This window comes from Neopelma chrysocephalum, unplaced genomic scaffold (assembly GCF_003984885.1).
Source record: "Neopelma chrysocephalum unplaced genomic scaffold, ASM398488v2 Primary Assembly neopelma1_69, whole genome shotgun sequence".
NCBI classification, from domain to species: domain Eukaryota; kingdom Metazoa; phylum Chordata; class Aves; order Passeriformes; family Pipridae; genus Neopelma; species Neopelma chrysocephalum.
The window spans coordinates 2654438-2681107 of record NW_020897729.1 but is presented as its reverse complement, the minus strand read 5'-3'; the positions used below and the strand labels follow the sequence as shown (position 1 = coordinate 2681107).

At 43.3% G+C, this 26670-nt stretch overlaps 1 protein-coding gene across 4 annotated transcripts in view; it reads right to left on the bottom strand.

Moving 5' to 3' along the window:
• Positions 1-26670, bottom strand: part of DIS3L2 (DIS3 like 3'-5' exoribonuclease 2) — a 184017-nt gene that overhangs the window by 97382 nt on the left and 59965 nt on the right. For all 4 annotated transcript variants that reach the window (XM_027685729.1, XM_027685731.1, XM_027685732.1 and 1 more), the window contains 3 exons: positions 16305-16399; positions 14867-15114; positions 8012-8185 (listed from right to left, as the gene is read on the bottom strand). In XM_027685729.1, the coding sequence (XP_027541530.1) occupies positions 8012-8185; positions 14867-15114; positions 16305-16399 (517 nt within the window). The remainder of the gene's footprint in view (positions 1-8011; positions 8186-14866; positions 15115-16304; positions 16400-26670) is intronic.

The following is a 26670-nucleotide window of genomic DNA, read 5'->3' as shown; positions in this document are numbered from 1 at the left end:
GAAAGCCCATCTAGCTAGTACTGTTCTTTTTAATTTCTCTGTGTTTATGTTTTAGCTAATGTCCTGTTCTGGTTCAGAAAATAGACCTTGGTCCAAGAGAGCAGCTGACAATGACTCCTGATGTATTACACATCTACAACAACAAACTTTAACATTTTCACCAAGGCCTGCCCACTGGATTGCCGAACCAGAATCAATTATTCCTTCTATTTATCCTTCTAATATTTCCTCTATATTTATGGCCTCCAAGTAAAGGGGAAGACAGAAAAAAGAGCACTGCAGTCTTGTAACATACCTATATGGCTTGAACAGCCAATACGTATATATAAAGGAGATCACAGTCTCTGGGAGACCAAGTACCAGCAGTATTTCCCACAAGTCATGCTGTAATTGTGCCACAAATATAATGAGTTCTCTGCACCTCCACTATCCCACGCAAGAAGGCATAGTGTAATTGAAAATGCACTTGCATTATATTAACTACCTCAATCACAGATGCACAGAGAAGAGACATTAGGTCATCCAACCCCCATAGGTCAGAGCGGGGCTACTCATGACAATACATTTGCAAGGACTTTCTCCAGGATGGTATTAAACATCTTTAGTGATGGCGTTTCCAGTACTTTCTTTAGCAGTCTATACTACATTCTATTTTGGGTTGGACAGGAAAGGTTTCCTCTTTGCTTCACCTTACCTATCCTCGTAACACCCCTTTCTATCCTCCCACCACCATAAATGATTCTCATTTTTTCATTTTGGTCCACATATTTTTAACTATCAACCACTATATCTTTCACAAACTCCTAGTTTCAGTTTTGGCAAATACACATTGAACAGTTAATCCTTCCTTGTAAATCAATCCTTTATCTCCCAGAATATTTTTGTTAGTCTTTTCCAGACTGTCCCACTGCTAATCCATGCTGTGATATCTCCAGGACAACTGTGTCTCACACAACCTGCATGTGTGCCACCTATATTATGATTTATGGGTTGGTTGGGTTTTTTTTACAGAGTAAGAATCTGAGAAAAACCTGGTAACAACAATCCAATCACCCAAAAACTTGAGGACAGATGGACAGCTCAAAGCATGCTTCATGTCACTTCATTCGAGTGGAGCCATGAGGAAAATACTGCTCCTTGTAACGACCAGTTCAGTTAGTTAGAACATAGTGCTACTAATGCCAAGGTTGTGGGTTCAATCCCTGTACGAGCCATTCACCTAGGAGCTGGACTCGACACTTTCTTCTGCTCATCAAAACCCCATCTTGTGATCCAGTGGAATCTAGTAAGAAACAGACGCATTCTCAAATTTATTTAACATTTTATCCTCATCTCCCTCTGTTATTGTCTCCATTCTCTCTTCATCCAGGCAGGAACACGACAGTTTGTATAACAACCTAGGCACAAAAGTTATTACTGTTTTCCGCAACTAAGCAGATTCTTAACAAAGCGAGCTTAGGTGTGATGGCCTACAAGATCAGAAAGCAATAATCCTGTCCAACTACAAACACCAATTCTGCTTGAAGCTGCACTTCCAATGGTCACACGCACCTTCCTGTAAAAAATAACTCAGGTGAAGTTGCTCACCTGTCTGTACACCAGCCACTGGTAACAACAATGTCTGAGAGCACAGGCCATGTATCATTTTGTACAAACCAGTGTCACCACAATTGCTGTAGCTATAGTACAGTAGAAAATGTTATGAAAACAGAAAGGAGGACCCAAAGAAACCAACTGGAAGCAAGGAACTGAATCACATTATTCTGACAGCAGCACCATATTTACTCGAGAGTTTTACTTACTCAGCTAATGGGAGAGAATGGAGCTAATGTGAGCTCCTCATCAGTCCAAGAAAAGTAGAGTTCTCCAGATTGCCTGGACAGCAGAAGTACCCAGAGCAGGTACAGTCATCATCACCACATTCTGGAATCAATCCTGTTCTAGTGGGACTGGATCTGATATACTTTGACACCACTCAGTAATCCCTTGTATGCAATGTATCTCTCTATGGAGAACATTTAATTAGTCACAGAACAGCTCAGTGAGAGGGCAGAGAATATAATTGAGCCCTGTTTGTGTCTCTACTCCACACCAAGATAACATTCAGTTCTGCAGCAATATTGCTCATACGTTTGCTAAACAAGTCATTTCTCAGTTTCCATCAGAAACCAGAGCATTTTTACGTATCCTATTATAGCTGAGTAAGGCTTGCTCTACTTAACTCTAGCTTTTTGTAGTGGAAAATCTCCAGGAAACAAGCTGTTTAATGATGTTTTATCTGACTTGCACTCATTTCTAACTCAAGTTGTCCACCTGCCTTGAAAAGACATCTGTTTCAGAGGCTGACTGCTTTCCTCTAACACCCCTGGCACAGCCCAAGGCTGACATTTTTACCATCACCTCTAATTTTATCAGCCAATAATCTCCTCGGGCACCTACAACAAAGGCCATGCTGACAAACCCTTACTGTACTCACTGCTAATCCCTGTTACCAGCTGTAACACTCCATGAGAAGGAAACAAAGTGGGCAGAACTGCAGTGCAGGTACTGACAGTGCTTCCCTCACCAGCAGGCACAGGCACACAGCAGAGCACCTCTGCTCTTCTTCCCTTATCAACCAAAGAAAGGATGCCACATTTCTGAATGGGCAGTCAAAACTACAGTTTGGCCTTCAATAACTTGGATCAGTTGCAATTGAGGTCACACGCTGAAATACCGAGATGCAAATTTTAACTGAGAGCTTCATTGCATTTGAGCACTTTGCCTGCCAAGAGCAAAGTTCATTAACTCTGCCCTGCAAGGGAAGCAAGTCAGCATTAATTGTCTCTTGCCAATGCAGTGGATCCTTGCTGTCCCCAGTCTGCTGCCCTCCAGGCCTTTCAGCCTTGTGGGAGGAACGGACAGTCACACCACCATTCAGAGGGACCTGGGCAGAGGAATGGGCAGATGGGAATCTCATGAAGCTCAAAGGGAAAAAGAGAGTCCTGCACATGGGGAGCAACTTGTGTACCAGTCCTGGGTGGGGAACAACCAGCTGGAAAGCAGCTTGGCAGAAAGGGACCTGGGGTGCTGATGGACAAGCTAAACATGAACTAACATGTCATTGTAGGACAGTTGAGCAACAGCCTCCTGGGCTGCATTGGGAAGTGCTGCCAGAAGGCCAAAGGATGTGTTCCTTCAATCCCTCCCCTCTACTTGGCACTGATGAAACCACAGCTGGAGTGCAGTGTCCAGTTCTGGGCTTCCCAGTACCAGGAAGACACCGGTACACTGGTGCAACTTTGCTGAAGGGCCTTAACAATGATTAAGGAATCAGAGCGTCCAACGAGAGGCTGAGAGAGCTGGGACTGTTCAGCTTTGAGAAGAGAAGGCTCAGGCAGGGAGATCTTTGCAATGTGAAAATACACCTGATGGGAGGCAGTAAAGAAGACAGAGCCAGACAATTTCCAGTAGTATTCAGCAACAGGACAAGAGGTAATGGACACAAAACACAGGAGATTCTACTTAAAGGTGAAAAACACACACATTTTTCTGAACCCTAGAACGTGTTCCTCAGAGGGTTGTGGAATCTTCATTTTTTGAGATGGCCAAACCCCAGCCCCAAGCAGCCTGCTCTAGGATGACCCTGGTTTGAGCAAAGGGTTGGAGTAGATGATCTCCAGAGTGGCCTTCCAACCTGAACCATTTGGTGATTCTCAGGAGCTCAGCCCTGCTCAGCTGAAATCAGTTTCTGCTCCTCAGAACACATCCATCTTGTAGATATTTCAGAGTTCCCTGCCACAGCACCCTTTCTCTGCTCAGTATTTTTAGCTCATTGTTTTGTATTTTGCCAGCTGAGAAACTGCAGTTTGTAATTTTACCTTCAGCTTCATATTTCTTCTTAAAAGTGAATACAATGTCCTGTTTATAATAATAAAATCACTAGTTGGCAGGATGACATCAAATGGAAAAAGAGAAAGCAACTGGAAAATTTAGAGCAAGCAATTTTGAGTGCCAAGTTTCACATTTGTAATAGTCCAGCAGAGGTCAACAGGCTCACTTATTATTAGGCAAATGGTAAAGAAATAGATATCCTCTAGTTCTTCCATGTTAAACTATATAAACCATCTCTCCTTGAACAGGTTTTAACACTTTCCAAAAGAGTGATGTTATATATTTTCCACAGTAACACCAACAATGGGAGACAAGCAAAAGGCAGAACTGCTTTGCAAAGAACAGCCTTTTTTCTCTCTCCAATATTTAGGTTTTTGTTTCCCACTATGATTGGACTTTCCTGGCTTTAGTTTCTTGTCCCAGTTAAGCAGTAAAGGAAACAAAAAGATATGAATGAAATTAGAAACATTTGGAATGAGTCTTAGAAATAGCTTTTGGGTTTCTTAGATTCCTGGCTACACCTCTTCAAACGGCCGCCTCCTCCTCCAGCCCCCAGCTCCTGCAACCATCTCTGAAATTTGTATTTCCTTCTTTGCCCTGACCTCTCTTCTCTTCAAGGGCTATATTTTGTCCCACACCACTGAAACACTGTGCAAAGCAAAGCAAACAAGGAAATGAAAATTACATGTTGTAACACTGGAAAAGAACGGAAAATGGTTGAAACTTTGCACCCATCAACATTTGTCTCTGTGACAGTAATCCTCCAATGTTTCCCTAAAAGCAGAAACCAAACACTTCTCAAACTTCTAATGAAACAAATGCCAATTCCAGTCAACCTGAATAATAAAATGAGAACTCTGGCCCTATCTGTATTATCACATTTAAAGTCTCTGGAAGGGAAGTTTCCTCAATCACATCATCCTGACACTTCATGAACCTTCAGGCTCCCTGTAAAATGCAACTGCAGGATGCAGTGCCAACACCTAATACTTGCCTAGTGCTTTTCATTACAAGTTTTGGGTGATCTTTAGAAACAAGTAAGCTGGAAGTGCCCAGGAAATACTCATCTAATTTTACAAATAAACACTTGCAGGTAAAAAACAGATGTTCATGGCAAAACTGTGCAAAAGTGGTAGAGCAGAGCTAAAATCAGCTAAAACATTTCAAAACCATCTACGAGGTTTGGATCTTTTCTGCCTTAAGTAATGTTGAAATATTATGTAAACCTTTTTTTGTGAGCTATTACTGGAGAAATGAGGAAAAAAAAGATCTCCTGGAAGCAATTCTGCAGAGGCTATGTAGGTGAGATCACAGTTGCTAAACAAACAGAATATGCATGGCAAGAACAGGCTTCCTGTAAAACTGAAAGACTTGCAGGAAGATCAAGGAACACATTTACAAGATGGCATGGACAAAATATCTTTCCCTCTTGCCCAGTCTTAGCAGTTGGTGAAACACATTGTCTCACTTTCCTCTAAAACCGCGCTCCCAAACACCTCCGGCACAGAACCTCTGCTCCATGTTCCACACACTGACTCACAGACCCAACCACACTCAGGGCACTGGTCAGCAGAACACAGAAGTTGCCTTTTGAGGAGGAAAAGGTCATTTCCCAAGATGAAGGGAAACCAGGAAAAGTTATCTCAGAAAGAGGAAACACACAAAAATACAATGCTTTTTTTATGTCTCAGTTCCAAATCCAACAACCTTAATGCACGACACCAGAAAATCCACAGCCCTGTATTACAGAACTGGAGAGAAGTTACTAAAGATCAAGTATTTTTAAGTCAAACTCTTAATATGTGTTTACTGTAGTCAGGTGAACAATGTGTAAATTGAATTAGGATGAGCTATTTTGAAGTGTTAGTATGGCTGTTTCAGGAAATTTGATGAGTCTTTATTTCACTGTAATTTATTTGATATCATACTCTCAGACCACTGTACAGTAATCTGGGGAGCCTGAGAGACCAACATGCACAAAGTACAGCAAAGATGGGTGCTCAGAGAGGCAGGTGCCATCACATATGGTGTGAGCTCCCCTGGAAAACAAGGCACAACTCCCATGTGCACCCAGACCACGTGCCCAGGGTCAGGTGTCTTCCTTTGGATGTCAGTCTACACCTGTGTGTACTGGCTCTTTGCAGGACACTGCAGACCACAGAGCACTTGTTGCTGATAATATGAAAGCTAATATCTGATACCAAGTTAAGGTCAAAAGATCTGGGATCTTGTCAAGAACAGTCTCTCAAGGTCTGATGGGTGAAATTAGAACAGATGGCATCCAAGTCTCCAGCTGTCTGACTTCACTCAGCTACAATCCACACTGCATTTACTAATAAAACTCTTTTTCTTTCTGGGTAGATAAACTTCTTTCTGTGAGGAAACAACAAGGAAGACTCACCTGTATTTTACTTTCCATTACTAGAAATCTCATGTTATCTCCATATGTGTTTAGACCACAGACTAGTTAGTCAGCAGTGTGGCAGTTGACATTAAAAGGATTAGTAAATTCAGCTCAAATAATTGTCTTAAAAACTTTCACTGTTAAATGTTTATATTCGAGAGGATCAAAAGGAAATCTACTTTGTAGTGTGTGCTGTGGTCAGGAAGGGGCAGAGAGGGATTTAAATGGCTTAACTGCAAAACTGTTATCACCTTGATAAGTCCCAGTGTAATAATTCAGCAATAAAAGCAAGAAATGCACTTGGAATTCGTTTCCAAAACCAATTGTCTGACTGGAGACAAGTCAAGCTCTTTATTTGCTTAAAAGAACTTGGTCAGAAGAAACAGAGAATGCTACTGAACTGTAGTCAAGAATATAAAAATAAGCACTTTCCACTGACTTCTGAACAGCAGCATTCAGTATCTTCTTTTTTTTTTTCTTTTTGAAAGCTACTTGAAGCCTACAGTCTGGAATTGGTATCTGAGTGTTAGCACAAGTCAATCAGGAGTGTGATTCTCCACCAAATTACTCCATTGTATGGCAATGGAAATCCAGAAAGCTGAAGCAGTCAGAAGGCTGCAGGCTCCAGAGCAGGATCAGGTCCAAAGTAACACCTGGAGTGCAGGTACAGATACAAATGGCTGCAGTTTATCACCTGATCTGCTCAAGTTGCTAATGTCAATATAATAATGCCAATAACACAGATAAACAAAGAGAAGGAGGAGCTTGCTGCATATATGCAGGTGCTTGTACCACTGCAGTGTCTTGCGGAATCAGGCTCATGGGGCTGCTTCACCTCTCCAATACACAAGAAGGCAATGAATCATTCCAGCTGAGACAGGACACTCCAGCATAAACAAGGGTGGAAGTAGAACACACCATATATTCTTAATAATGCATTTATTGTTTTGTTTTCCTGCACCTTCCTTTATTTCAAAGTGAGGTTCTAAACAAATTATTTTTCTTTGGCCTTTAAATCTTTTCTAGTAAGGATGTCTCTGAAATCTGACACTTTGAAGTGTAGCAAACCCACTAGTTTTGGGTAGTCCAGCACTATCAGAGAGTTGACCACCCAAAAGACTGTGGAGTTCCTGAAAGCTGGTGGGAGCATCACTAACTTGCAGGGATGGATAATGTGAGGTAGGTGGACAGCACAGAACTGCTGAGTTGCAGGGAGAGACTGCATTTGCCAGCTGCTAACCTGACCAAGAGCCATCACAAACTCCACATGACACCAGCTCTTCAAAACAGGGAAATACGTTGAGACTAGACAGGAAAACACAGAGGACAGTCTCTACCTGTGCTTAAGTTTCAAAGTAACAATGTCCAAGATCATTTGATCTGCCAGGCATTCAGAAAATCTCTGCTATAAAACTACCACTAAAATACGTAATACATTCCAGGCAAAAACATAAAGCTTTCAGAGTAGGTGCCAAACACCAAATTTTCAGTTTTCAATAGTTCTTTTGAGAAAAAGCCTCTTTGCCTCAGAAAACACTTCTCCAAGTAACTGATCTTCTGGGTTTATAGGTACTTTCAAAAGTAGTTTCTTTCCATGCTTTCTAGCACAGGTAAGGTATAATATGGTACATGTAACAAAGTCAGTGCCTCTACAAATGTGATGAAAACAAACCAGAACAGCACAACCCTGCACCAACCCAAGGAGGAGTGTCAGACCACACCTTTTATCATTACCTTAAATCTCTTCTTTTGGCCAGCTCTTCCGGTGAGATAACCCAGGGCAGGTTCTGGGGAAGACATTCCAGGGCTTCAGGAGAAAAGTCTGAGAAATCCACACCATACTCTGTCAGGATCCCTTCTGTTTCCGGCTCAATCTCTCCAGCCTGTCCAAGACTTTTGCTCAACTGCCTGCAGAAAGAAAGAGATGTTTTTTAAAATGTCTAATTACTACTGTCATGTTGTTACTGTCCCCACAGAGAGACTGCTGAGCCCTCAAATACACTTTCACCCTTTCACTTCTCCCTGAGTTTTGGCAGAGGACTTAACAGGAATTCAGACCATACCATGACTTATGTCTGCTGGAGATGCAAAACACTCACCAGACAGGACCCTGGGCTGTTTCATGCATCTCATTTGAAGGAGATGTTTTATACTATTAGTTTTTTGCAGAGGTGAGAAAGTTTTCCAAATTTAAAGAAAAATACATCCAGCAGGGATAAGAAAAGCACAGCTTTCCACACAGGCAGGTCCAGCTTTACACATGGTTGGTTCCCTTGAGACTCTCCTTCCTCTTCTCACCACTGAAAAAGGTGACTCAGCCCACTACCCAAGATGAAGAACAGATTCACACCAGATCCCAGAGAGCTCCGCAAAAGACAGCTCCCATGGAGTTGCTCTCAATCCCAAAGGATACGCATCTCTGCCGGGGCAAACCAATGCCCTGTGAAGACAGTGGTGTGAAGAACCCTGACTGCCTTCCTTACAGGAGTCATACACACAGACGTGCCCACAGATCATCTTTCCAACAATTTTCCAGGCTCCTTCCAGGATCTAAACATTCCCAGCAGTTGTTTGTCCCTCCCCTTCTGGATAAGCAGAAGCCTCTGAACTAGGACCTAACTGGAGAGGAGCCAATGACCTAGAAGCAAGTCACAGACAGGGGAAATTGTCCCCCCATGTTAACAGTCCTTGATGAAGTATTCTGCACATGTGTGGATGAGGCTGCTGCTCTGTTACGCTTAGAGAAAGTTTCCATCTGCTCCAGTGCAAACCCCAGGATGGATTTGTCCGACAGCTCTGGCGTCAAACAAGCCCTCAGCTCTGAACATTGTGCAAACCAGGTCTCCAAAGGAGAGAGACATTTGTTCCCCTCCCAGCTGGTTACAAATATCCCATGAGAACTTATGTCCCATGGTGGCTCCCTTTGTCCCCTTTCTCACCTCTAGATTGCTCTACAGTACAGAGTTAAATTATTTTTTATTTTTTAATATACTACCATTAGGGTGGATGGCACACTACAGTCAATAGAGATAATGTTCCTGACCCAAGAAAATTACAACTGAAATTAAGGCAAATCCATCAAAATATGACACAAAAGAGAGGGGTAATAACACAGCGCAAAACCAGCCACTCTAATAAGTGTTTTTCCACTGCATAAAATACACAATCATTATATTGATCCTTCTGCTTTGATTCCAATGAGTGAGAACAGACACTAATTACTTTCCTAAATTGGGGCCAAAACAGTGCACTTGTTATTTGGACGAGCAAGATGGTCTCAAGGCTTCAAATGTGCCATAAACCCACAGAACAAACCCCAAACTCGCAGCGTAAGCAAGACCATCTTCTTTATGGGAGCAAAGCTCTCTCTTCTCAACGGGAAGGGCTGTGTAATAAACCTGTCACATTGTGTAATATGCTGGAAAGGATTGCGCGCTTCGTGGTGTGCTAAATTGTAGAGTTCCCATCGTCTAGCTTTAAAATAAAAATGAAAACAAGGATAAAAGATATTTCCCTCCATTGTTTCAATTTTATGTACAAACTGTATGGCAGAAATACGTGCGCATTTGGCACCATGGCTGAGTTCTCTGTTCCTGCAGCTGGGTCCCAGGCTAATCCTTATTTTAATGTAAATAAATGAGGCATCAGTTTTATCTCCCTCTCTCTCAGCAGTAACAATAAACCAGAGAAATCATCACTTCATTTCCATTTCCAGCGTCTAATGTGGAGTTGGGACTGAGCAAGGATGAGCCTGCGGGTCTGCAGGTCCACCAGTACCACCAGGGATGGACTGAAAAAAATAAAACTGGAAAAGGGAGGACACATTGCCCTACTCAGAAGAAATGTCAAGAGCTTGAGTCTTAGGTGCCCCTTCTCTTGGCAGGGCAGAGCTGGGAAGTGCATCGGGAGGGCGGCTGGACGTCTGCAGGACAAGTCATGGAAAGCACCTCTGAATGCCAGAGTGCTTTCCAGCTCAGTCTTGAAACCCATGTTCCTCTTGATCCGTTTACTGAAATTAGATTACAAACCATAAGGGGTTTACCCAGAGGTCTGATATAGGACTAATATTTTTTTAATAGTAATTAACATTTGATTTACAGTGTTCCAGGGAACATTTCCCAAGTACCTTGAAATAAAAAGTGTATAACTGACTTTAATTGGGGCCATGTTACAGTCACGCAGGAATGATGACTTGCATCAGAGCAAAATCTGACAGGACAGCATGTGATCAAAGGTAATGCATATAGGATCACCGATGGCCCTGGAGTAACAGCCAGGCTGCAAAATCACTCATGGGGCTCCACGGCCACCAAGGGTAGCAAGAATAGTTCAAGAGGCTTATAAACAACAACAGGCACAGGGCCCAGCAGCGGTCAGACGTTCACTCCCAGGGAGTCACAGTGTCTGTGACACCCTGGGCTTGCGTGTATCTCTGTTTTTTCTAAATGTCAAAAGGTAAAAAAAGTTATAACAATTACAGACGTAAACACTTCTTTTCTGTGACGTTGACGGGGGAGCATTACCTTGAATTCCTTGAATACCCTTGGACTAATGTCAGAAATGGTGGGAGCGTGCACTGACTGGAACGTGCCACAGTTGGGGCAGCACAGGGTATTCCTTTGAATCAGCCACAGCTGTAGGATCACTGAACTGCTCCAAGCTGCCCACTCACCAGAGCCTGACCTATCATGGACATGCACCTAGGGCAGAGCCACCCTCGTGCTGCCATTGTCCCCTTCGCGGTGACACTGATCACATCTATTTGGCCACCCATGTCTAGGAACATTCAAGTCGTCTCCACTCCCCAGACTCAGTTGAAACTGGCCAATGTATTCAAAGGTTACATGGTAAGAATGCTCCAAAGAGACAAAGCATAACTGCATAATGCCAAGCAGGCTCCCAAATGGGAGTGAATAACTTTCACTGGGAACTTAACACCTTTGCTCAGTTTCTCCTAGAGCAGACTTGTTCACAGTCATCCCATATGCAGGGTTTCTTTCAGCAGCAGGAGAACATCCCACACATAAGCCACCACTCCTTGAGGAAGCTTATACAGGAGTAGGAGAGGTGACAGTGAAGCAGCCCACCTGGCTGCTCCCACAGCCCAGGGCCTGGAGCTCACAGGCAGAGCTGTACAGCCTTGGTAAAGGCCAAGGGTCCCAGTGGAGATGGTGAGGTGGCTGCAGGACTGAGCACCATGGAGACAGAGAGCTGTGATGGAACCCAAAGCACCTGGGAGCACAGTCCAGCCCTGCTCCCCACCATGGAGCTGCCTCCCTTCAGCTGCCAGGCCAGCCACCATGGGAGCACAGGAGCAGGACGGTGCTTCCCACAGGATGGGGCCATCCCCCACTGCAGAGCCATAGGGTGATTAGCTGTGCCAAGGGAACACAGCTTTACTGAGAGACACTCCCATCTGCAAGATGCTACATTGCCCCGTTGAGGGGATCAGACCCTCCCTTGAGCCTTACAGTGAGTTACCCAAGGTATCTGGTCATTTGTCCTCACACCAAATACATTTTTGAATTAAAAAAAACCACCAGAATAGAATGCCAGAGATGAAAAGAACTCAAGCCACTTGGATGGCTTTGGAAAGAGTGTCAAGTGAAATAACATCCTGCAGTATTTGATTTTATTGCAAAAGCTGGGACAAATCTTGTCACCTTGACAGACCAATATTCAAGGCCTTGAGCTAGAATGGCCACAAGCCCCATGTGACACAGAGGGAGTCAGTGATTCCATGCTTTACTATTACAGGGTTTTTTTAATAGTCTCATCCATCATCATACGTTGGGACAAAACAATTCCACCTTAACCATATCCAAAAGTGCACAGACGTCTGGACTGATACTCAAAATAAACCTGGACTCCAACACTGAAAAAATGTCCCCAGAAAATAACGGTACATCGCAGCACTTGTGAAATTTATCTGGATAAGGAGAATGTTTTGGAGACAATTTGCTTTACCTGCTACCTGAAGCAGTTCAATGGCATTTTCCTGCCAAGGTAAGATCACTTCACATGCAGGAGAGAGCACAGCAGCCCACACTCTGGGCATCACCAGCAGGACATGGAACCATTAGTTCCTCTCTGCTCCTTCCCAGCACAGTCGGGGTGACAGGGTGGCCTTTGGAGGGGACAGTGTCATGCTGGTGACCACCAGGTGGCAATCACGACACAGAAACGCACCCCCTCCCCAAGGGGACCTCCAGGGACTAACACGTTGGCCCTGTGCAGGTGGCCACCCTGGGTGGCCAGTGCCACCACCAGATTCTTGGCCAGGGCATCCCACTTCTCCAGCCACACGTGGTCACTGTGAAGACCAGACTGTGCCATTAACTGTGCTTGGAAACCTGGTGCTGAACTTCCCAAGGCAAAAGGAAATCTGAGGAAGGTGAATGACCAGCCTGGGAGAGTTCAGCTGCAGGATGGAGAGTACCTAGCAACACCCAAGGCATCCAGGGGACATGACTGCCAACTAAGGAGGGAGTTTCCCTTGTCCCACTTCCAGCAGACAGTGCAGGGTGATGACCTACAGGTTCTTTCTCCAGACACCTTCAAAACCATGGTGGTGATGCTGCCAAAGAGGTTATTATGAATTTTGTGGGCAGAACTACAGGGTGCACCAAAAAGTTCAGAAAACCAAGCATGTAATGAGCTACAGATCAGCTGCTTTTCCCTCCTTCAGGCCATGACATGCAACACAGCTCATAAACAAGGCAACATGGCTTAAAAACAAGCTTATAAATGAGCCCAAAAGCAAACAGAAACTTTTGGGACCTTCAAGAGGTTTCCTTGTCTTTCCGTGTTTAAACAAGCATTATTTATGGCTAAAAACAATAAAGGGGTCACCAATGTATTATGTTCCCATCTCCACAAGGCACTTACTGAAGTGCAACCGACTCCCAGAGGAAACAGCTATGGTATGAAGACAATCATGGACATTTTCTTTCCTGACAACACCCTTCACATCTTGGAAACGACCAAACCAGAGAGATGAGAATATCCAATGTTGTCAGAAGCACAGAGTAAAGACACACACATTAGCCAATAAAAAAGATATTAACCCATCCTCCTAATTTCCCCTGTTCCTGTTGAAAAGGGGGTTTGCTCATGACAAGAAGCCAAGCAGTACAATCACCCTCCAGTCTTTTCTCAGTTGGAGTCAAAGAAGACAAAGCAAATCTCTGCCAGTAAGAAACTTAGTCACAGTGAAGTTCACAGCACAGCCAGCCCCTAGTTAAGTGGGGCTCAAAGAGAGGCCACTGCAGTTCATGCACTGCAGTTTAACAAGGAAACACTGAGTGACTTCATGGCTCATGTGGCTCTCGAGGAGTACATGTGAAACTTGATATTACTGGGCAGACAAAGCAGCTACAGCTGATAACAAACTTAAACTCTGGGAAACAGAGACTTTAGTTTAGTTTACTTTTAGTTCAAGTAAACTGCACCAACATACCTTCTCTTAAAAATGTTTTCTGTAAGTTTTAAGCTTTACCAGTAGTTTGAGCTGAGGACTCTGAAACCTGAAGTGGTGATAGTGTATATCACCTGTGCTACCCATCAGAACTGTGTTGCAAGGGGAAAAGCAAAGCTGGGCTTTATGCCCAACCCCCACTACTGCACATGCTCCAGAGATTACATCCAGATCCCCATCACCTGTTTAAATCTGACCACAGTATTGCCATAGGTCAGAATCACCAACTAAGCCAGGACTACTTAGTTTTCCCCAAGATAATTGAATAGATTTATCAATGTCCATTCTTACTGAGACCCACTCAATAGAAACAGTGTGGTCACTCCAAGTGGGAGCTTGGCACACTGCAGCTGTTCCAAAGAAAAGACTGAAAATGCTGGAAACTACAGTCTTCCTCATGGAGAGGCAAAATGAACTTGCAATCTGGATCCAGCCCAGCACAGCCCAGCACAGGCCATTTGTGTAGCCCTGGCTTAAAATCTCTTCCGTCACGGCAGTGCCTGCAATTTGAACTCTGGACAGCAATGGCTCTACAGTGCCTGATGAAACACACAGAGTGCAACACCCTTCTCATATGCTTCAGGAGGTAATGAATCTTCTCTTGAGTTCTAGTATCCTTCCTTGAAGCAATGTGACTTCAAAACCACAACAATCTGCGACTTCTTTCTACTTCTTATCAGTGAAGGCTTATAAACTAAAGATAAGCCCCACAGCTACTGATCATCTTCCTCTGGCAGAAGTGAAATGCCTACACACTGCGTACTACTCTTAAACACGGGGAGGAAAGACAGGAAGGCTGCCAGCACCCCATGGTGTTTGTACTGGTCAGGCTCAGCACGTGTGAGTGTGTGTGTTCCCTCTGGAACACGTGCTGGTTAATGCTGGCATGTGCCAGCACACTGAAGCAAGCACTGGAAGAAACTAACACTTTGTAGCCATGAGTGATGAGCTATTCTTCATCTCATCATACTTTATCCAATAAATACCAGAGGGATACAAGACAAGTGTCTTGTTAACAGATTTCTGTGTCTATTACTTGTATTAAATTCAGTGAAACCAAGAATTCCAACTAGAAAACTCAGTCATCTCCACTTCCAGGGGCAGCCACGTACCCTGTCGCGAAGTTGCTGTCTTCTTTCCAATCCACGATGCGACAGATGAAGAGCTTCTGTGAATATCCCTCAGGCCTGGTCACGAAGTCTGGAGGACAATCAGCCAAGGGCACATAGACCCTGGGCACTCTGTGGTCCACAGGTGAGAACATGGCACACCTCTTGAAGAGTTCACTGTTCCTGTCTGCCAGAAGTTTGATGAAACCTGTAGCTGCTCGGGAATGCTTCTTTTCCAAAATATAGACCACCTAGGAGAGGCAAAAGTTTCTACAGTTAATACCTTCAGAGAAAGTTATTTTCTTTAACAGAATAGGGATACACAGAGGCTTAGCAGAGTATCTGGAAAAGTCACAAGGTCTATATCTTATTTGCCCTGTGTATGTGTGTGTGCATTTTTTAACTGAGTGCCTATTTACAATGTATTTTCCTTGCCATCTTGCTCATGGCTATAGAGGAGCTAAGTGCCTTCCAAGTGCTAGCTCTCTACAGCAATTTTCTTGATTACAGAACAAAACCAGACAAGAAGCAGATGCTTCCAAATGCAGGGAATTAGCCACAAAATACAAGCAACTCCTGTAAAATCTTTCATTTGTATCCTCGGCCTGTGATTCCAACAGTCAGCACAGAACAGGCCAGTCCAAAAACGGTGCCGCTGGCGGATCCAATGCTAACCACAGGAAAGGATGTGCTGTTGGGAATTTGGCAGTTCTCTCCTCCTCTCTGTGCTTTCTGAAGTTAGGGGTTATTTTACCTTTATACAAGATGGCTTTGAAAAGAATAATAAATTACAATATCACTAAATAATTGTTCCAGAGAGGTGTTCATCCAGGCTATATTTTTGTAGACCATAATAAATCACTGGATAACAGAAACATTATAGCCGATTTCCTAAGCTTATACTGAAGAGCCCTTCCAAAAGGTTTCAGGAGCTGCACCTCTGCACGATTCTGAGTGCTGGAATTGCCACATTGGATGAGACTGGAGCAGCCCAGCCAACAACAGGGACCAGAATCAGAGACTGTAAGGGAAAGCACAAGACGTGGAAGAGACCTGACCCAGTCTGACCCAGCAGTCTCCTTTTCTGGTCTCTTAACATTTATAGATTGACTCAAATCTTGAATCAACAGCACTAGCAGCCTTTCCAAAGTCTGTAAGAATTAATTCTGACAACTTTGGATATCCTGACACTCATATTAGTATCCAATCTTTTTCCTGAATCTTGCTAAGTAATTTTGCATGACAAACAAAGGGAATTTAACCTAGGATAATTGGTAAAAACAACAAGTCACTTGATTTTTATCAGATCAGACAATTACTCTCTTTGAAATGGGGAACAAGACTCAAAGATCAACAGATGGAGACTACAGGGAGGCCAGGGCTGGTCTCCTTCAGCCTTTGGGAGCACACACGTGCTTGCTTGTCACTCTCCATGAGTTACCTTGGCCGTCCTTTGGAGAAACTCATCTGGGAGAAGCCTGGGGTCATTCACCTTGGGTCCATCATCTTGCTTTGTTCTGATCCCAGCTGCCTTTCCTGCATCAAACATACACAACAGTTACTGTAGTACATTTCCATGACAAATTTATGAGCCTTTGCTGTAAACTACAATACAAGGTGCATGTAGTAGACTTATTTGAAAGGAAAAAGATCTCTCAAGTGATAGAATTGCCAAGCAAGAAGTAATTATTATTTCTCTAGACTACAACAGACAGCAGATATATGTTCACTTACCATGCACATCTGCTGAAAACCAACAAAAATCAAAATAAATCCCAACTTTGTAAGGACTATACCAGCCATAATACACAAAATTATAGAACACACATTCTGTTTACTAAATACTGAGAACTACATTAATTTCCTGGCATTTCTTAGTTGAAGTCATTAACTTACATAAGCAATTCTTTAAGTACATACATTCATTTAATATTCAATTTCCTTTAAAAACGTTATGCAGGGGTATAAAATGTATATCTTTGAAACTGAAACCATAACTACTGAGCTGACCCTCTTCAGCTGTGGACTAGGATTATGAAAAGTCTTATAAAAGTAATCGCTGAATATGACTAAGAGCTCCCTTCCCCTGAAATCGCTGGACCAGATACTGATAATATTAAAATCAAGTGTCAACTAAGGTCTAGTTTGAAATTTTCAAATATTCAAGTATGTGACTTTGGGCGTATTTGCTACAGATGGCTGGCATTTAGTGTTTACAAACATCCAAAGTGATCTTTGCCATGGAAAAGGCTGGATTTGGTCCCTTCTTGAGCTGCCTCCCTGTTGAGTGCCTGTGGTTACTGCTCCGCCAGCATTTTTCGGATGGAAGCATCCAAGTGCTCTTGTCTGGAGGGCTCGTGGAAGATGGCTGCCTTTTTCCATTTGTATGGCAATCACATCCATCTCAAGCACATGTGCTAAAATCAGGCCTTGAGTGTTCAAAAGAAATTTTGCTTTCCTAAAGAGAGACCATGGCACCGACCGCCAGCTCCAAGGGACATAGCTGTCACTGTTTTCCTTAGAAGACAAGAGATAAAGCAAGATTTTGCTGAGGGCTGTGCTCCAGCAGGCCAACAGTGTTCACCCATGTGAGAAAGCATCCAGGAGAACTGCGGTGACACGCAGACCCTGGCCCCCAGATGACACCCATCTGTCCCACAGAGACCCTCGATGGAGGCTGCTGGTGACATGATGGATGGAGGGGCTGTGGGAGGGGCTGAGCAGTGCTGGGATGTTGGGATCAGTGCTCAGGGGAGCTGGGGGGGGGGCAGGAGGGGCAGCAGCTTCCCCGAGGGGAACGGCTGTGCACCACCATCACCAGGGCACGTTCACAGATGGTCGTGGGACAGCCTGGGCTGCCTTCGGGCAACGTTATCCCAGCAGTCGTTTGACAATGACAAACTCTGGTTCTCATATGCTGCTAATTATTCCCAGCTTTGCCTTCTGATACAAAGCTCTTCACACTTTGTTTCTCCCCAGAGAAACACTTTTTCTAAGTGATTTTACTTTTATTTTATCTTTATTGACTTGCTAGCAAGGCTGAGGGGAGAATGAACAGGTATTCGGGGGTTTAAATAAAAATGAACTTTCCTTAAAAAGCACCAGTAATAGAAGCAGAAAAAACATTTCTCTTTTACTTCTACTGAAATGAACTCAGACTTGCCACAACCAGCATTACTAAGGGATAAAACCACCCAGAGTTTCACAGTGACAAACAAGTTGGGGGGAAAAAAATGCTTGGATAATCGTAAGCAGTTTAAAAAGTGGGGATACCCAGGTTACCTCATCTGCTTACCTCCTCTAAGGTTTCTGCCAGCTAAAGGTCATACCAGGCAATCATTTAGCAAAGAATAAATGCAAGGAGCCATTTTGTTTTCTTATAAATTGTCAAGAGATCAGTTAACAGTTTATGGTGTGCCAACCATAAAGACAGCTTGGACAAAGAACAGGATGATCTGAAACAAAGAAACACTGGCAGGGCCAGAGGAGAAGGGGAGGTTGGGAGCCTTCCAAAGGCCAGGCCTCCAGGCACACCTGCCACAAACCCAGGGCTTTACTGGAGTGAACTCCCCCCAGGGAACAGCACATACTGGTTGGAAGAGAAGCCAGAACTAAACGTGTTTGGGAAAAAAGAAGGAGTTGCATTCACTCCTTCCCAGTGCAGCAGAACAGCAGCAGTGACTCAAGGTCCAGCAGGCATGAATGAAAAAAGCACCCGGAGTCACGTGAGGAACATGCCCTTGTTAACACTGCCTTCTTTCCACTTATCCCTCCAACTCCCAGTGCTCCAAAAAGCCACTTGGAAATTTTCACTGAAGCAGCTTTCCCTGTCAAAAAGAAGCCAGCAGTGATGTCCTTGGTAAGTGTCACACAAACACAGGCAAAAGCACAGAAGCACCAGGATGCAGCTGTCACAGAGAGCACAGCAAACGGGAAAGCAGACCTTCCTTTGCCTGGGATGAAGGAAGGGGCTGGGGCACTGCTCCCCATCCTGCTGAAGATGAGCCTCATGTGAACCCAGCACAGATACCAGAAAACATCTAAATTCCCGCTGTGGCACATGGTAGAACTTACCTTTTCCTTCACAGCCAAAATCAACCAGGGGCCTTTGGCTGGCTGGAGAGTATCTTCTTCAGTGGTCTCTCCAATTTCAGCATCCCTCCCCAAAAATCCTGGGATTACTAGAGACTCCAACAGACAGAGCCTGGGATCTACAACTATTCCATCAATAGAAAGAAAGAAGGAAGATAATCCCAGCCAACTACTTCTTCTTACGCATCTTTTTTAATCACCTTCAGTATCTGAAATGTCATCACACACATTTACTAATGGGGAATGTTCCTGAAACAAAGGATGGGGAAGAAGAGACATGAGAAACTCTGTACTCCTGGAGCCAATAGATGTGGACTTCTCTATAGCTTGTAGCTGCTCCCTTGGTAGTCAAAATTCTCTTGATACCAGGGCTACATCTAATGCTCAGAGGTCTACAATAGCAGAGCATCAGAAAAGGATTCCCTGCCACAAAATCTTCGGCTCAGAAAGGACAACTATCGATATCCAAGGTCCAGCTGGCTCAATTGTTAAATTACTACACAGAAACCTCAGTCACAACAGCCATAATCTGCCACGAGAGTCTGGTAGCCAAGTCCCCTGAATACACCTCTGACAGTCCCTCTCCTTCACTGCACATCTTTCTTCCCTCCAGTGAAGCTGGAACTTGGTGGTTGGGCAGAAGGGGCAGGTAAGAGGGACCCACTGGAGACTGGTGGTCTAGAAGATCTGAGCTGGGAGATACAAACATCTCCCACAACAGGGTAGAGGCATGGAGGCAATCCTAAAGGAGAGTTAACTTGTGAGAGGAGCAGAATTTTGAGCAGAGAAGGTGGGAAGAAACTCCTTGCATTATGCCAAACTAAAAATGAATTATTCTGACCCCTTTACTGCAGTGGTTATCCAATGACCATTCAATATTTCCACCCTGGGCAAAGACATATTTTCTGAGAAAGATTTACTATGTTAGCTTGGGCAGTACTTCATAAGCTTATCTTACAGTGAAAACACACTTCAGCAACCAGGATCCAGTGAAACTGCATTATAATCTCAGTGTTTTCCTTTCAGCGATTATCTGACAAACCAAAACTGTAATAGTCTTACTTAAAAAAAAAATAGGCACTAGATACAAAAAGCAACTCAAATTAGTTATGTTATTACCAATGAAGTAGATCCAGGACACTTGGAATTTGCCTCCCTCTGTAAGAGATCAGTTTAGGTAAATTCAATACACACTTAGATTTGCCTGACAGGCATTCCTAGGTCAAACATTATTTTATTTTTAAATCCCCCCAAATTTCCTTCTACAATTCAATTACCACGACATTAAAAGGTAGCCAAAATGGACCAAAATCATCAGACTAGAATTCTGATTACTTGTGACAGATCCAAAATTATTTTCACTAGGTTTGCATTGGTCACTGTGGAAATTTGCAATTCTGTCCAAAAAGAATACAATTAAAGATGCAATATCCACTTGCAAATGAAAATATATCACAGTTTCAGATCTCAAACACAACTTACTGAAAGAAAAAAAAATATCTCTCCCTGGATGGAAAAAAACAAGTTTTTTGAAGAAAATAGTTCAATGTTTGCTACTTCGGCTAGAAAAAAATATGTACTTAGAAGTTAGGTTATTCTACATGGGAGTGTTTAAGAATCCCATCAGAAGGCATTATTGATACGAAGCTTTTCAAAAAGAAAATACTGTTCTTCAGCTCAGTGCTCAGATACCAGCACAGCTGTAAACCTTTCAGTGGCAAAGTCTGTTACTTACTAATGAAGCAACAACAGGTTCTCTGACATCTGCTTCATGAAGCAGTTTTCAGCATATTATGTCTTAGTACCAAATACATAAGTGGTGTAAAACAGACCAATTTATTATAAATATCTCCAGGACTGCATGGCATACTCAAAAAGGATGTGTTTTTGGAATTCTGTCTACATCAGTACACAAGAGACATTAGGAAATGAAAACTCCCTTCAACCAAAAGGTGATACGTTCACATGCATGTCCTGATTTGCCTGGGTTGCACTATTCTGCTACAATCTTCATTTTTAGAGACAATGAGAAGGAAACAGGTTGCTATTTAGGAGAAAGTATAAGGCCTCTTCACATTCTGCAGCTGATATTTATTGGCACAGAACAGTTTTTTCCTCCAGAACACAAACCTACCAAAAGGTAGGGAGGAAGCAAAGTGCCATTTCACTTGGTACCAGGTACTATCCAAAACTGGAATCTATTTTAAACAGGCTATAAGAAGGCTCACTTAGGAAAACGTCATGCAAGAAGCAGTACTCTGTGAGTATTTATATCTTCAGACACTGAGCTTTCCACCTGTGATGGAGGAAAGACAGGTATTTCACTGTGATGAGACTGTTAGGCCAAGAGCTTTGGAATTTAACACATGCAGCCTGTCCAAAATCAGTCTAACAGCTCCCATGTGCAATGGAAGAGAGCTCTGCAGGTAAGAAGCAAAGCAGCTCCAAACCATCAGTAATCCTGAGCTGTCTCATCCCAGAGTTTTGTGTCTAATGAACAGCACTAACCTCCTTAGAGATGTTTATTTTTGAATACTCATTTAAGCAAAATCACCCTGCCACAGCTGTTCATGTCTTAACACCTGAGCTCACACACCTGCCTGCCCAAAGGCACACTGAAGACGAGGACCAGGAGACTCAGATGATTAGTATCAAGATTTTTAAAGATGCACAAGTGAGAGGAGGCCCTCAAAGAGGGAGAGGAGAGGCATTATAACAGATGTGTACAGCACAGACAAGGATCTGCAGTAACACTGAGCAAAGGCAGTGTGAAGAGGTGAGTACAGCTGGCTTCCTTAGACACGCAAGGCAGCCAAGCGTGTAATTATTTACTTATATTTAGCCACCTCCACAAGGAGGGATGGAGGAGATGCGGAATGATGAGACAAGAGTGTCACTTTTCCTTAGAATCCTCCAAGCCTGATCCACAACAAAGATCAAGATAATTTTGGGAAGCTGCCATCTACCCCCAGCAGATCCAATCGTAGCTGTCTCAGTAGCCACATAACATTACTACAATCACAGCATGGGCACTCAGGGCTCCTGGCCCTCACATGTCCTTGAGAAGCTGCCAGTCAACATAGGGGTTGGAAGTTTTACTGCAACAGAATTAAACCTACAAAAAACCAGGTAGTGTTGCAGTCTACATAAATACAGTTTTATTACATTAATGGCAACCAAAATTAAAATGTTACAAAAACAATTCCATTGAGTATTTTGCCTATTTACTTAATATTTTTCCTTCCTGCATGTGCATTTGTTCCTAAAGTCTGTGTGTCCAATATTACTATTCCATGGAAAATATGCTAGCTGAATGAATCCTAATCTGTTTCATCCTGGAAATCTTGCTGCTAACAATGGCCATACTCTGTTTATCTCCACACCCACCATTCACTCTCAGTATCGTGCCCTCTCACTTACTTGACCTAAACTTGTAATTCAAAGGAAAAACATAGGTGAACTCAGGAACATATTTTAATATGCTGAATTCAATCTAATTCCTGTTACCTAATTGCCTAAGTAATTTATTTTTTTGCCATACTTAGGAAGTCATTTGGGGGTCAAGAGAACTTACTAGGGAAGAACAGCATAAGGAACTTTCCCAACATTAACTTCCATTGCAGGCTTCAGCTGTGCAACAAAAGAATAACTGGAGCTTTTTCAGCCTGTAGCATTTAATCAATGCAACCGTAAAGTCCAATTTGTTCAATACCAGTAGAACACTTCTCTTCAGTTGCTATACTGTTTATTCTGCTAGAAATCTATGCTCTCATTTAAGTAAAGTTATAGCAACAACCAAAAGAGCTGGATCCAGAGACCCACAAACATGAACTCAGGATAAACTAATAGAGAGCTGTCTCAAGCAGCTGAAACGGCTCCAGCTCCTCTGCCGGCTTTCCAGGCTTCAGCAGAGTGAAACTGATCCGATTTTTGACAGTTCCACCTCAAGGATTTCTATTAAAAGCCGTGTAACTGAGAAGATTTCCTGGTGAGCTTTCACTCTGCTGTGGCCTAGAAATGTTCAGAGCTATGCAGTGGAGACGATCCATCTCCAGAAAGCTGCAGGCTAGGAAAGAACAGTGAAGACTCCTTAAAAGCACTCAGAGTGAACAGGAGCCTCTGAAGAGGAGGGAGAAGAACACTTGTTCCTTCCAGTGGCCGGTGATGTTGGTGGACTCTGAATTTGCCAGAGACTTCAGGGCAGCTAAACTGAAAGAAGGGGGAACCTGAGCAGAGCAAAGGGTGAGCATGTGGTCCAGATTTTTGTCAACCTTTCCCTACCTGAGCTGGCCAAGGAGAGGAATAGTAGTAACTCTCTGAGCTCTGCCTATGCCAATAGGAGACACTGCTAACTGCACAAGGACTCCAGGTACCAGATGAAGGCACAAATGACAGGTAGGTACCTTGTCAAGCTTAAATGAAGAGAGAGGACAAAAAAGAGGACATGAGAGGACATGAAATTACATGAGAAGGTGCAGAAGTGCAAAACAGAGACTAAAATATATACTATAAATACATTTTTCTCCTTAGCTAGAGAGATCCAAAAACCTTTCTAAGCACTGACTCTAGAGCATCATCTTCAGAAAAGAATGGCTTGATGCATTATTACACAACCCTAGCTCAACCATAGTGAAGTTACCAAATGCTACCACCTCTGTTGAGCCAAGCAAACCTGAAATACTCAAAATACAGCCTCCAGTCAGCAGCAGTGTGGACACCAAGCAATTTTATCTTATCACTTCTGACCTTAGCAGGCTACTAGAGACTGACAGTCACATTTGACTTGAAAAGAGATTGACCAGTATCCACCTGGCAAATGCTGAACAGACAGGGAGATAGTTGCAAGTTCTGCAGCAGCTCCAGCCCAGATTCTGTTGACTCTACTCATTATCCATCAGTTATTGAGTTCATGTGAGTTTACTCTGCCTGTAAATGAGCTATTTCTATTCAAACTTCATTACGTCAAGGCAGTGAGTAAGCTTTGGACATTCACATATCCAAACTCTGATTTGTAGAAGGGTAGGTGTAAGTGGAAATCCTGAACAAACACAACTATCTGATTGCTGCCAGGGCAGCCAGTCCACCAGCTTGATGACTTCCACCCCGTGGGAAGCAGGATATTCTGTGTATCTGGTATAGTAAGATCTCCCACGAGAAGAGTTGAAAAAAGCCGAGCAAACTAGTTTGACAAGGATAGCTTTTGGCATAGTGACACAGTTTTACAAACTTTTATTTGAATATCTTTTTGCTAAGAAGGGCTGAGGCACTTTTATGAGTGCAGCTGCCCTTCTCACGAGTGCAAGTAGCTGCTACTGTTCAATTGCTGATGTTGCTTTATCAGAGTAATCTAATTCCAATATTTAACAAGAGACAGCTCACATTTGTATGAAACTCGTGACACACAAGTCTGTGTAGGGATACAGCATTGTAAAGCATTCTGTACAGAACATTTTGCACTTTTCCCAGGTTGAGAGGATACAGAGAGGTTTTAATTTTTATTACATATCGAAATAGAATATAAAGAAAATCCTTCTACTGCAGTGAAAAGTCACAGAAATAATGTATTCTAGCTCAGTACTAAGTGATAAGATAAAAGTTACATGACCTCTGTTGCAGTAGTCAATGTGAATGAGGATTAAGGAAAAGAATTACAGGCCTGGCAAAGGTCATGTGAACTGGTGGATGACTTCTGTGGATAGCAGTGACAGAGAATAAGTTGGGGTCCCAGGGTAAAACACAGAGGACTTGCACGTCAGTACCAAGCACTACAGGGTATTAATTTTTTCTGTGTATACACTGGTGTTCAGAGTAGTGTCAGGATGCTACTGCCTTGTTTTCTGCCTGCATTTCAACGGGGCACAGAAACCCCAGAGAGGGTTTGAAGAACACCACTAAGGGAGCTGAGAAAAACTTTCTTCAGGATGCTTGTTCTTACTGTCTTTGTAAGGAAAAAATACAGAGAGAAAGTTTATTCAGCATGTAAAGACATTTACACTCGGAAATAGAATTGAAAATACAAGAGGAAAGAGATTTTAAGCTTTGCGATCAAAGCTTAACATTCAGACAATTTAACTTTGAAACAGGACAATATTGCTCTCTGTGTAGAACAGTGTGATGAGGAAGAAAGTGGCTCGTCACTTCCTACACCGGAGACTTTTCTGAGGATAATCTTTAACCCAGCTTCTTTGCAGGGAGAGTCCAGAAAAGTGGAGCAAACTCGTTTGACCAGAACTACTTCTGGCAGAGTGACACCAGTTATGAACTTCTATTTAAATATTCTTGAGCAAAGCAAGACTGATGCACTTTTACGAGCACAAGAACTTTCAGAAAGTACATGGGCTGAGAAGCAGGCTGAATGTGAAGGTCTCTTCCCTCCTGTGGACTTCTCTCTTGCTTATCCCATTTTTTCTGGGGTCTTAGGAAGAGATGGGCAGGAAGCACAGTTCTCATAACAGCAGCACTTAGTGAAGACAGATCCAACATCTGAGTCTCAGCCTGCAGACTTGTGCATAATAACAATTTCTACCAGTTTGCCCTAAGCCCCAAGGAGGCACAGGAAGTCCAATGTACAATGGCTTCGGGGAAATTCAGTCCCTCAAATCTGGGCCATAATCAGCGTACACGATGTTTCATGGTTCAGAGCTTCTCACAGCAAGGGCCAACCCCAAAATTCTTTGCTCCAGCATGTAACTAGAGATGGAGGGGTGACTGTGCCCTGAAGAGGAACAGAGCCACGACCAGGGATGGGACATAGGCCAGAGTAGAAAAGACATCAAAACAGGCTGCACTCCCAGCATGACCCAGAGTGCTCTTATTTGAATGGCACGTCTACTTTTATTCTTCATGGTTCATTCTGACCATCAACAGCAGAATAAATGAGCCAGCAGAGAAATTGCACAATTCTACTCCTACGTCAGAAAGGACAAAAGGTATCTTGCAATTGAGAGCAGCAATTTGCAGAGCTTGTGTTCATGCACAAAGATTTGAAAACCATCTCAACACAGTTCTGGGTTTTTTGCCCAGAATAAGGAAAATTTACTTTTGATTCTATTACAGTAGTTACCAATATTTTTCACCTCCAGAAATCTGGTGGATTTCTGGTTTAGTTTTAATTTTGGGCAGGTCTTATATATATATATGGATCCTTTTAAACATACGTACACATATACACACATATATGTATGCAAATACATAAAGTGCTCATGGGAACATAATAAACTGTTCCCTGATTTTATTTCATTTAATATAATATCCTTGATGGCAATTTTGTCCAGCTTGAAACCTTCAAAAAAAACCTTCCAAAAAAGGAAGCAAGCCCATCACAAGTGTTCATTTACGAGTTGCGCTGGCCATGGAAAATTCCTCCTGCTCCCTCCTGTGCATAAGGCCATGCAGTGACAAACCCTGCAAAGTAATGCCCTCAGGGAAAGCAAGTAAAGCACTGGGTTTGGTGGGTCAGGAAGAAAACCCCCCATGGGATTCCAGCTCCCATCCACCTTTCTGTTTCGTTGCAGTAGTTGTTTCCAGCAGAAAGGATGTAACATAAAAGAAAAGGCTGGTTAGCTGGAAAGAAAAGTTCAACAGGCAGCACCAGCCAAGCAGCTTTCCCAGGAGAGGCCCACGTTACACAGGGAAGGGCACCTCCACTCACCACAGTCCAACCCTGCGAGGCTCTCTGCCTCCTGATGCTGGCACCACGTTCCAGTGGATGGCCT